Source organism: Eurosta solidaginis, chromosome 1, assembly GCF_040869045.1.
Source record: "Eurosta solidaginis isolate ZX-2024a chromosome 1, ASM4086904v1, whole genome shotgun sequence".
Lineage (NCBI taxonomy): Eukaryota > Metazoa > Arthropoda > Insecta > Diptera > Tephritidae > Eurosta > Eurosta solidaginis.
In genome coordinates, this window is record NC_090319.1 from 144,077,370 (window position 1) to 144,089,629 (window position 12,260).

General features: G+C 41.8%; 2 protein-coding genes across 2 annotated transcripts; one reads left to right on the forward strand and one right to left on the reverse strand.

The window, feature by feature from the left end:
• Positions 1 to 6,734: 6,734 nt before the first annotated feature.
• Positions 6,735 to 8,246, reverse strand: Su(fu) (suppressor of fused). Its single transcript, XM_067763713.1, has one exon. It carries the CDS (start codon positions 8,124 to 8,126, stop codon positions 6,744 to 6,746), a length of 1,383 nt encoding a protein of 460 aa, XP_067619814.1. The 5' UTR covers positions 8,127 to 8,246; the 3' UTR covers positions 6,735 to 6,743.
• Positions 8,247 to 8,836: 590 nt separating this feature from the next.
• LOC137238022 (uncharacterized) lies at positions 8,837 to 11,684 on the forward strand. Its single transcript, XM_067762539.1, has 3 exons — positions 8,837 to 8,972; positions 9,028 to 9,187; positions 9,419 to 11,684. The coding sequence occupies exons 1-3, from the start codon at positions 8,837 to 8,839 to the stop codon at positions 9,942 to 9,944; spliced, it is 822 nt and encodes a 273-aa protein (XP_067618640.1). The 3' UTR covers positions 9,945 to 11,684.
• Positions 11,685 to 12,260: the final 576 nt, after the last annotated feature.

Sequence of the window (12,260 nt, forward strand, 5' to 3'; positions counted from 1 at the left end):
CAGGCGACCCCCAAATAAGGGATATAAACCAACGCATCAGATTGCTTGTGGATGAACACAAGCGGGCGAACACAAGCACCTAAGAGGTTGTAACCTCTCTACCGGTGTGGGTAAACTTTGGTCCACCGTAAAGTCCCTATCGAATCCGACTAAGCACAAAGACAAAGTTTCCATCGCCTTCGGTGACAAAGTGCTGTCGGACGCGAAAAAATGCGCGAGCGCTTTCTGCCGAAAATATATAATGCATCCTACGGTCGACAAAGATAGACGGAGAGCCAATAGACACGCACATAAACACAAATTCAGCGCGTCACCAATCAAATATTTAGCGCATGTCTTCAATCTGTCTCCATTTCTCAGGTATGACAAAGGTGGAAAGTCATACCTGAGAAATGGAAAATGGCCAAGGTGGTCCCGCTACTAAAGCCTGGGAAACCAGCTAACATAGGTGAGTCGTATCGGCCGATATCTCTCCTATCGCCAGTGGCAAATACGCTTGAAGCCATTTTGCTCCCTTATTTCCAAGCAAATTTGCAGCTAGCCCCTCATCAGCAAGGCTTCAGAAAACTCCATAGCACTACCACCGCGCTAAATGCCATTAGCACCCAGATAAATTGCGGTTTAAATCAATACCCCCACCATAGAACAGTACTCGTAGCGCTAGACCTATCAAAAGCTTTTGATACGGTCAACCATGGCTCGTTACTGCAGGACCTGGAAGGGTCTACCCTTCCCCACTGTCTTAAAAGGTGGACCGCAAATTATCTGGGTGGTCGGCAGGCATTGGTGCAATTTAGAAACGGAACATCAAAACCAAGGAGAATTAAACAAGGGGTGCCACAGGGTGGTGTCCTATCCCCACTCTTGTTTAATTCCTACATATCTAAGCTACCTTCACCACCGGAAGGAGTCACAATCGTTTCCTACGACGATGACTGCACAATAATGGCCACAGGCCCAGGCCCAAAGATCGATGCGCTATGCAATAAAATAAACGGCTACCTCCCTGATCTCTCCAGTTTTTTCGCCTCGCGAAACCTGGCATTATCACCGATTAAATCTTCCGCGACCTTATTTACAACATGGACGCCCCAAATGTCGCCCATTTTGAACATCCACGTCGATGGCACTACGCTACCGACTGTCCTACACCCCAAAATCTTGGGTGTGACGTTTGATCAGGGTCTACATTTTGGTGAGCACGCAGCCGCAATTGTTCCGAGAATTCAGAGCCGTAAAAAAATCCTCAAATCCCTCGCTGGCAGTACTTGGGGAAAAGATAAAGAAACGCTCATGACTACATACAAAGCAATTAGCCAGCCGATTACGTGCTACGCGTCACCCATATGTTCGCCAAGCCTAAAAATCACCCACTGGAAGAAACTACAGGCCTGCCAAAATACTGCTCTCAGAATCGCCACGGGCTGTCTTCTTATGTCCCCAGAACACCATCTGCATAATGAGGCGAGAATACTCCCCATCAGGGAGAGAAATGAGATGCTGACCAAACAGTTTCTGTTGAATACCCAGAAACCTGGGCATCCCAACAGACATCTGATTGATGAACCAGCACCGCCTAGGGTTGTTGTTGTTGTTGTTGTTGTAGCAATGCTCGAGTTCTGGATATTTTTCTTCAAGTACTGGATTCACCGGGCAATTCCCGACATAAAGGTCCGACGCCTGTCTATGGAGTTCACCAAGGACCTGCTTGTGTTTTTCCGCTTCATACGGCTGGGTTCTCAGGTGCCGTATTTCCTCAAAATGCTTACGGAGATGACTCCTTAGGCCCCTAGGCGGTGCTGGTTCGTCAATCAGATGTCTGTTGGGATGCCCAGGTTTCTGGGTATTCAACAGAAACTGTTTGGTCAGCATCTCATTTCTCTCCCTGATGGAGAGTATTCTCGCTCCATTATGCAGATGGTGTTCTGGGGACATAAGAAGACAGCCCGTGGCGATTCTGAGAGCAGTATTTTGGCAGGCCTGTAGTTTCTTCCAGTGGGTGGTTTTTAGGCTTGGCGACCATATGGGTGACGCGTAGCACGTAATCGGCTGGCTAATTGCTTTGTATGTGGTCAAGAGCGTTCTTTATCTTTTACCCAGGTACTGCCAGCAAGGGATTTGAGGATTTTATTACGGCTCTGAATTCTTGGAACAATTGCGGTTGCGTGCGCACCAAAATGTAGATCCTGATCAAACGTCACACCCAAGATTTTGGGGTGTAGGACAGTCGGTAGCGTAGTTCCATCGACGTGGATGTTCAATATGGTCGACATTTGGGGCGTCCATGTTGTAAATAAGGTCGCGGAAGATTTAGTCGGTGACAATGCCAGGTTTCGCGAGGCGAAAAAACTGGAGAGATCAGGGAGATAGCCGTTTATTTTATTGCATAGCTCATCGATCTTTGGGCCTGGGCCTGTGGCCATTATTGTGCAGTCATCGGCGTAGGAAACAATTGTGACTCCTTCCGGTGGTGAAGGTAGCTTAGATATGTAGAAATTAAACAAAAGCGGGGATAGGACACCACCCTGTGGCACCCCTTGTTTAATTTTCCTTTGTTTTGATGTTTCGTTTCTGAATTGCACCGATGCCTGCCGACCACCCAGATAATTTGCGGTCCACCTTTTAAGACAGGGGGGAAGGGTGGACCCTTCCAGGTCTTGCAGTAACGAGCCATGGTTGACCGTATCAAAAGCTTTTGATAGGTCTAACGCTACGAGTACTGTTCTATGGTGGGGATATTGATTCAAACCGCAATTTATCTGGGTGCTAATGACATTTAGCGCGGAGGTAGTGCTATGGAGTTTTCTGAAGCCATGCTGATGAGGGGCTAGCTGCAAATGTGCTTGGAAATAAGGGAGCAAAATGGCTTCAAGCGTCTTTGCCACTGGCGATAGGAGAGATATCGGACGATATGACTCACCTACGTTAGCTGGTTTCCCAGGCTTTAGTAGCGGGATCACCTTGGCCATTTTCCATTTCTCGGGTATGACAAAGGTGGAAAGAGACAGGTTGAAGACATGCGCTAAATATTTGAAACCCTCTTTCCCTAGGTTTTTAAGCATCGGCATGGCTATACCGTCTGGGCCCACTGCTTTGGATAGTTTAGCGCGACCAATGGCGTCCTCAACCTCTCTAGCGGTGATGGTAATTGGTGACGCGCTGAGTTTGTGTTTATGTGCGTGTCTATTGGCTCTCCGTCTATCTTTGTCGACCGTAGGATGCATTATATATTGTCAGCAGAAAGCGCTCGCGCATTTTTTCGCATCCGACAGCACCTTATCGCCAAAGGCGATGGAAACTTTGTCTTTGTGCTTAGTCGGATTCGATAAGGACTCTACGGTGGACCAAAGTTTACCTACACCGGTAGAGAGGTTACAACCTCTTAGGTGCTCTTCCCATTTCGCCCGCTTGTGTTCGTCCACAAGCAATCTGATGCGTTGGTTTATATCCCTTATTTGGGGGTCGCCTGGATCAAGCTGTCTTATAAGGTCGCGTTCCCTCGCTAAGCTCGCGGCCTCCGCCGGGAAGTGGGGCCGGATTTCGGGAATTCTCCCGGCGGGAATGAAATGTGCCGAGGCGGATTCAATGACCTTACGGAAGGCACGCTCCCCTTGGCGGGCATCAGTCGGGATAGGGAGGGCAGCAAAGCTGCTGTCTGTTGCAGATTTATATTCTTCCCACTTTCCTTTTTTGAAGTTTATGAAAGTGCGTTTTTCGGTGACGATGAAGTCGGCGGTACGCTCGAACGGAATAAGTATGGGCAGGTGGTCGGATGCCAATGTTACCATCGGCTCCCAGTTGACGCAGTTTACGAGTTCTGCGCTCACGATTGAGATATCTGGCGAGCTGTGACAGCTTCCTACCATACGTGTGGGGGCGTCTCCGTTTATTGTGCAGAACGTCGTTTCTTCTATTTGATCCGCCAACATCTCACCCCTACTGTCCGCCCGCAAGTTTGAATGCCATAGGTCGTGATGGGCATTGAAATCGCCTAAGATAATGCGATTGTTGCCAGTGAGTAAGGCCTCGATATTAGGGCGGTATCCACTGGGGCAACAGGTGACAGGAAGGATGTAGATGTTGATGATTTCTAGATTTGCATCGCCTGACCGGACAGATAGGCCTTGACGTTCTAAGACATTGTCACTGCGGTCGATGCCAGGATCAAATATATGATATTGCACAGAGTGGTGTATAATAAACGCGAGGCCGCCTCCATTTCCGCTCTCGCGGTCTTTCCTGTGGACATTATAACCAGAGCAGGTCTGCAATGCAGATCTTGCTGTGAGTTTAGTCTCTTGAATCGCAGCAATGCGGATGTTGTGCCGCTTCATGAAATCGACTATCTCCGTAATCTTCCCAGTTAGTCCATTACAGTTGAACTGCAGAATTCTGAAGTGCATGAGGGGTGACGCCGCCACTCTAGGGGTAAGTGAGGGGTGACTACGCCTAGGATGTGGAAGGCCAGGACGCAATTGCTGTTGTGGCCTTGGGACTGGGCGCCCTTGGGCAAGCATTGGGGTACCCGGATGATTTGGGTTTGCGACCTGGCAACATGGCGCGATGAAACCCGTCGGGGGGTTGCCGTCGCGGAGACCAGAACATCTAGGAAAGTGGCACCACCCAAGGCAGAAGCTGCATTGAGCGGATGTCGCAAACCAATATATTCTGTGCTGGCAGACGGTGCAAACGGAGGCAGGGACTAAGAGTCTGTTTCCCTGACCTGCACGATTGCTGCCAGAAAAGAGGGGGGGGGGAGAAGAAGACGGGGGCAGGGGCTGATGCTCAGCATTGCTACCAGCTCTACTACGAAGGTAGTAGTTATGAGTGGTATCAGCTGTTTGAGTTGTTGGCGCCGTGGGGCGCGAGCAGCAGCGGGTACTTGTTGTGGCTTGCTGAGCAGCGAAGCTGCTGGAAGGTAGTGGGGATACGCTTAGGCGTAGACTACGGGACGCCCTTGGGCGTGAGCAGCAAGGAGCCACAAAAGATTTATAAAAGTTACGTGGACGTCGGGTTTTGGGATCAAGCCCAGAACAACCTGTCCGATGCAACCATCCCTTGCACGAGACACACTGAACAGAGTATGACCGTCCTAAAAAGATTCTTTTCTGGCAAATGCAGCAAAACCATTTCTCAGGACCGGGGTCAGGAGACGGACCCGGATTGGGTTCCATACCTTCCCGGAGTAAGAGAATATGTAGCAGTCCTGCTGCAAGGAGCTGCTGGGAGGATGACAATTTGTGGGAGGGACGAAACAAATTAAATGGGGTCACACTGAAATGACAGTCCTTGGTCGGGAAAAATCCCGAGTCGCTCCGGTACATAGAACCGACTGCCTTGGGAAGCGACCGCCTAGGGTCATCTCCGTTAGCATTTTGAGGAAATACGGCATCTGAGAACCCAGCCGTATGAAGTGAAAAAACACAAGCAGGTCCTTGGTGAACTCCAGAAACAGGCGTCGGACCTTTATGCCGGGAATTGCCCGGTGAATCCAGTACTTAACGAAAATTATCCAAAACTTGCGGAAGAGGAACGCATACTCCCCAGGGAAACGCGTGTCACTCTTGCTCAACTTCGTCCGGATACTGTAACAGGTTATACTCTTACTTACCCAGAATCAACCCCGACATACAAAATGTATGCCCCGCTTGCAATGTGTCCCCACATGACACCAACCATATCTTCAATTGTAATGTGGAACCAACGCCTCTAACACCCCTTTCCTTATGGTCCGCCCCTGTTTAAACGGAAAGTTTCCTTGGACTCCCGTTAGAGGATATTGATGACAATTTGTGATCGGTCGCGGCTATTAGGTGGGCTGAGCATTGCTACAACAACAATATCCTAAACTTGCGGAAGAGGAACGCACACTCCCTAGGGAAACGCGAGTAACTCCAGCCCAACTTCGATCTGGATACTGTAACATGTTAAGCTCTTACCTATCCAGAATCAACTGGGCCATACAAAATGTATGCCCCACTTGCAACGTGACCCTACATGATACCAACCATCCCTTCAATTGTAATGTGGTCATTATGGTCCACCCCTGTTGAAACAGCAAGTTTCCTCGGACTCCCATTATAGGACATTGATGGCAATTTGTGATTGGTCAAACCTATTGGATGGGGCGAAGCACTGCTACAACAACAACAACATTAACAACAGCGAATCCTGTTTCTTTAACAGCCGAGGTTCTAGCGACCATCATCCTCATGGATCCAGAAGGTGGAAGGGCGGGATGCCGTATAAGGTTTCATGTAGTCATACCTAATCGTTCCCGAGATGGACGTACTAGCACCTTAATAGTGCTTGTCACTGGAATGTTCCGGACCAGCATCCGGCAAAGGACTATCAACAACATCGATAGCACTCACCAAAGCCCTCGGGGTAGTGTCCTTATCGCTAGAACACCAACAACACAGAACGTGCTCAATCGTTTCCTCCTGCAGCTCGCACTTCCTACACCTGCTGTTACTAAAGGGGCCTAGCTTATACGCATGTGACGGAAAAAGGCAGTGTCCAGTTAGTGTGCCCATCGTGAGCCTTAAGTCTTCTCCCTTCAAAGATATGTGCCACTTTGTGAGTCTTAACTCCTGTCTCATTTACTTTCTAACTTCAAAAATGTTTCTTTCCACTCTCAACGGTTTACCCTTACGTTATTTATATCATGCTTCACACTTATAATATTATTAGCGCAATTTTTTATGTATGAATACCAAAATGAGCATAGTTGATTGCAACATTTACAAGACTGAATATGATGACTTTATTACGATAGAGTCATCTATAATGAGCTTTAATTTAAAATCTGGCCAATGCATTTCATGACGTTTTTTACATTCACTTTTATCATCTATTTTTAAACAATCAAACGTCTCAATCATACGAGGAACTAGTTCGTCTGAAATCAGAACTTGAATCCAATATCCAATTACACCATATGGGGAAGATTTATTAACAGCTGCTCCTGTAACAGATTCTGCTACAAACGTTAAAGCCAAATGTTGAGCTTTAAAAGTGAAATGGCGACCATGTCGTATTCGATCCCTTATTGCTAATTTAAGGTATTTTGCTGCATACGGAGCTAAAGTTATTTCAATTCCATCTAATATTGCCGTGTCTGCTGTATGAGATTGATAGCTAATAGGACACGATTTATGTAAAGAATTACTGCTAATTGACATTGATTGCGGAAAATTAGATGAACGTTTTATATCCGAAATTTCTATACAGTTATTCTCCTCAATAAGGCATTTTTCATTCAAAGTATTGGAATCAATTTCTTTTTTAATATGTGTGCACTCTTGCATTTCGCGGAATGTAAATTCAGCATTAACACCTGCCAAATCGGAACCCTGCTTTTCCAAATCATCTTCCAAGTTTGATAAGAATTCTGGAAAGAGTTCAAAAACACTATGCGAACGATTCATGTCTGTAACCAAATATTTTCCTCCAGTTTCCACATCCTGTTGAAGATAACCTAATACTCCTCGTCCATTCCAACGCGATGCTTGTTCAAGTTCTTCGTCTGTAACACCAACTATCTGACAGAATTCTACTGTACCAAAATTTGTTTGAATAGAGCCGAGTTGTGGATCTTGAGCAATAAGAATGTTTTGCAAACGTGAGATACTGCTGCCATCTAGACTCTTACGCCAAGGGATGTTGTCCCCAAAATATAAAATATTGCCAGTCTGAAAGCAGTAGCGGGCAATTGCTTGCAATAAGTTGGCCGGCCATGTTGGTGGCCGATCTTTTTCTGCGCCATTTTCAGTCTCCCTGTCTGGTTTGCGAAGTCGAAAAGTTAATTCGAAGCCCATACCAGAACGGTTATTGGATTCATTACTTTCTCGGATGTGCACTCGTCCATCTCCATGAAGATCACTTAGACCAAAGCTGATATAATGCCAGTGAGGGGGAATGTCCCTTTCAGCATCGCCTTCGCAATTGTACATACTGATGTAGTCCAAGGGATCCTGGCCACCAAGCCAATATTTTAATATAGTTGTCACCTGTAGAGGATTCGGTTGATCTGGGTAAATATTCTGAAAATGATCAATAAGAGCTTTTAAGCCTAAGGGTGGCTGTATTCGAATGTTTTCTGATGTGACGGTCGACGCAGCCATATTTGTAATGCAATTACTTAGCTTTAATATAGCGATTAGAGTTGGCAAATACCCGTGTTCCAGTGATTTTGTCACAACTACTGAAATATCACAGTACACTTCAGCGACAGATTAGAAGGAATATTCGTGACTGATTGCCTGTAACAGTATTTACCCCCGCAAATATGTACCCGTAAATTGACCAGGAAAATTACTAATATCTGTGTCGTTGGAACACTTAAAGCTTGAAACACAATGCCCTGACGCCGCGAAATAAACGCGATGACGATCGCCTTGTCAAAAGTAGAATCCCCATAATTACATGAAGGTGAACACAATGAACGCCAAGCGCGGAATTTACGCGACGTCATTTTGCGACGATAGATGTAATTCTATCGTCGCCGCCGGGCGATGATGACAATTTATGCCAAAGGTGACCATATTTATTTTTGCTTCAACGCTCACATTAAATTTAAACTAAAAATACATTTATCTCGTTCTTTAAAAAGCACAAACATACATTTCCAAACTCTGGATTAGAATAAATTAATTTGCATGATAATAATAAAGTTTTTCAGTGAGTTCTTTGTGTGAAGTCATTAGTTCCTTCTTCTCTCTTCCTTTGCCTTTCATATGGTCACCCTTAGTATAGTCAAATCAATTGTTTGTGTAAAATTATTTTGTGAAAATTTTGTATGCAAATTGAAAATTGAGAAAAATTCGCTATTAAAATGGATATAAGTGAATATATCATAGAAAAAGTTAAGGAAAACGATTGTTTATATAATCTTGGTTCTTCAGATTATAAAAATTTAAATAAAAAGCTGTCGATATTTGAAAATATTGGCATAGCATTGAACTTGGATGGTAAGTATTTATATGTTTGGATGTGGGTTCTCATATGTTTAAGTATCCTTTTTAGGAGAAACATGTCGTAAAAAGTGGAAAAGTCTGCGAGACACTTATAAAAGACGTAAGCGCTGTGCGCTATCTCCTTCCGGGAGCGCCGCAGGAAGTGCTACAAAAAGTTGGAAATACATGAATGCAATGCAGTTTTTAGACGACTATCCTGATTCAAGAAAGTAAGTATAGGGTTATGTATATTGCCGCGATGGGCTTGAGTGGTTTTCATTACATTTCGCAATTACTACACGTCTAAAAATTCCAGGAGTGGTATCAAAAGATGAGTTAGAATTACCACAATATTTAGTACAGTGATACTCTATATGTAATATAGTGTGATCGGGAATGGGATGTATATAATAGAAAATAGATTAGATTAGATTATCAATCACATATTTTTTTCTTTTTAGAAATGTTGGAAATTGTGATCCTGGCATAATTAACGAACATACTGATGTATATGAAAAGTCAACAGATTGCTCAAACTCTTCAAATCGTGAACCACTTATTGTATACGAATCGCAAATAAACGAAAATTCGACAGATTGTTCCAATTCTCCAAATGCAATTATGGATGCTACTTTCGAACCGTATATAGTATACGAACCACAGTTAGTTGACGAGAATTCCAAACCTTCAAATGATAAACCAGCTAGAAGCTATGTCGCTCAGAATAAGAACCGGAAGTCAAAAAAGCAAGCAGATGCCGAAGTTACTTCAGTTTTCAAGGATGTGCTAAAAGAATGCGCAAAAACAATCCAAGAGATAGCTTGTGCCCCTGAGCAAGAAAAAATACGGGATTCAACATCGCTTTTGTTTGAAAGCTTGGCGAAAACAATTTCCAGTGCCAACTTATCACAGAATAATGTGCGCAATATTGAAAGGAAAGTTGTTGCTTTAGTTTATGAAGAACTAGGAAAGACAAGTGTTCAATAATTTCACGTCTTTAGCTGATAGGTAAACAGTCGTAAGTTCAAAAAATATATTTTGAGAAATAAGAAAAACAAGTACCTCAATGACAATGATAATGGCAATACATCGTAAAGTTCGAAGTGTAGCCAACCAACAATATCTGAGCTAAGATCTTTTGCCAGAAGGTCAAGAAGCCATAATAAAATTGAAAAATGGTACTAATTCCATCTGGACTAAAAGTGGAGTTGCGACTGCTTACCTCTCATTACAGACATATCGTTAGCTTAATGCACAAGGGACCTAACCAACATATTTCAAATTTGTACGAGTAGCGAATCACATTTTATTTTCGCGTTCACAAAACACAGTATGGTATTTCAAAAGTGGCTATGGTTCTAACCCTTTAAACTTTTTGTCAGGGCGTATTTTAATATATACCAAAGTGCGAAAAATGCAGTATCAAAAAGTCTGTTAGTTAGGGCCTTTGTTAATTAAGCTAACGATATTTATGTATACCAGTTATTCCCAACGGCATTGTATGCCATTTTGGGTCATATGTTGCCTTTATACTGAGAATGGAGACCAAATTCGAGCGTTGAAGTATGCAATTTAATAACCTATCGGTATTGAATAACGTATATTCTATAGTTGAAATTTGTGCAAAACATTGAAATTTTATTTAAAACTTGATAGCAAATAAATATACATCTTTCTCTTTTGCTAGATGCACAATTTTCAAGTAATTCAACTCAGAGACTAGACTAGTTAAGCCTTTACCAAACCTATAAACTTTTTATTAATACATATACACTTTTGCTCACGCAGTTAACCCATAGTAATTTTATTATTCGTAGTTCAGGTTTTATTTCGTTTCATAAAGCAATTACGTAACTTATCAAAAAATACTACAAAACTTCTAATTTGTACATGGGTCCTTTTATGATAAAAATGTATTTTGTGTTTGTATGTATTGCCGATCTAGGACTTTGGGGCGTTTTATCAGGGAAATCCTGAAACGTTTGTAAATTTCGCTATTGCTTTGCTAGTTTGGAAGTATACCATAATTTTTCTGAGGGATAACAGCTCCTGTACAAAAATTATGAATAGTTGCATAGATTAAAATATAAGTTTGGAAATTAATTAGACATATTTTGCTAAACTTGCATGGAGCGAATTTACTGCGCTAAAGTAAGATGGCTGAATTATGTAAGCAGCTACAATAGACCTTTGTGAGAAAAAAATTCATTTTTGCCATAAAAGTAGATGCAAATCAAAACTGGACGTATTAATTGACAGTTTTATGTTACTTCGAGTAATGAAATTTTACTACTTGATGGTAAATGTGTGTGTGTGTATTGTAAAGACATACAGCAGCGAACAGAAAAATAGCAGTGGCAATCAAATTAAATTCGCCAATTAAATTCTTTTTTTCGATATTTGAAGAAAAAACTTCAATGAATTTTGTTGCTAAAACTATGCAAACCATTCGCAAAAAAGTTTACGAAAAATTGAGAGAATTTTACAAAAATTTCAAAGCTTTTATTAGAGTTCTCTGAATCTCTTTGAGTATGCAGCCTTCTAGTCCTATCTATTTTAGTCTAAGAAAATTATACGTCTCTCAGACTTCGGATTGATTTTCGAAACTTTTTTCCCGACACGCATTTGGATATAAAAAAGTAATTGTTTCACGTTTTGTATAGAGGAAAATCTAAAACACCCTTCGAGAGACCTATAACTTTGTTAGACTAAAATTGATTGCACTACAAGGCTACATACTTAAAGAAATTCAGAGAACTCTAATAATAGCTTTGAAATTTTTGTAAAATTCTCTCGAATTTTCGAATTTTTCGTAAACTTTTTTGCGAATGGTTTGCATAGTTTTAGCAACAAAATTCATTGAAGTTTTTTCTTCAAATATCGAAAAAAAAAGAATTTAATTGGCGAATTTAATTTGATTGCCACTGCTATTTTTCTGTTCGCTGCTGTTAATACAGAATACTTATTTAAATTAACTTATTACATACTAAAAATATTACATTTTGAATGATTGAATGATATAATGAATTATGCTGCATACTAAATTTTTAATATATATTTAGAAATTTTTATAGAGATTTTTAAAAACATTTAAATTAACATATTTCATACTAAATATTACATTTTTAATGATTGAATGATAAAATTAATTATACTGCATACTAAATTTTCAATATATATTTAGAAATTTTTATAGAGATTTTTAAAAACATTTAAATTAACATATTTCATACTAAATATTACATTTTGAATGATTGAATGATAAAATGAATTATACTGCATACTAAATTTTCAATATATATT

Excerpts from the sequence above, each read along its gene's own strand:
- LOC137238022 (XM_067762539.1), top strand. The coding sequence starts at position 8,837 with ATGGATATAAGTGAATATATCATAGAAAAAGTTAAGGAAAACGATTGT. Across the intron at positions 8,973-9,027 it reads CATAGCATTGAACTTGGATG|GAGAAACATGTCGTAAAAAG; the intron begins GTAAGTATTTAT and ends TATCCTTTTTAG. Across the intron at positions 9,188-9,418 it reads GACTATCCTGATTCAAGAAA|AAATGTTGGAAATTGTGATC; the intron begins GTAAGTATAGGG and ends TTTTCTTTTTAG.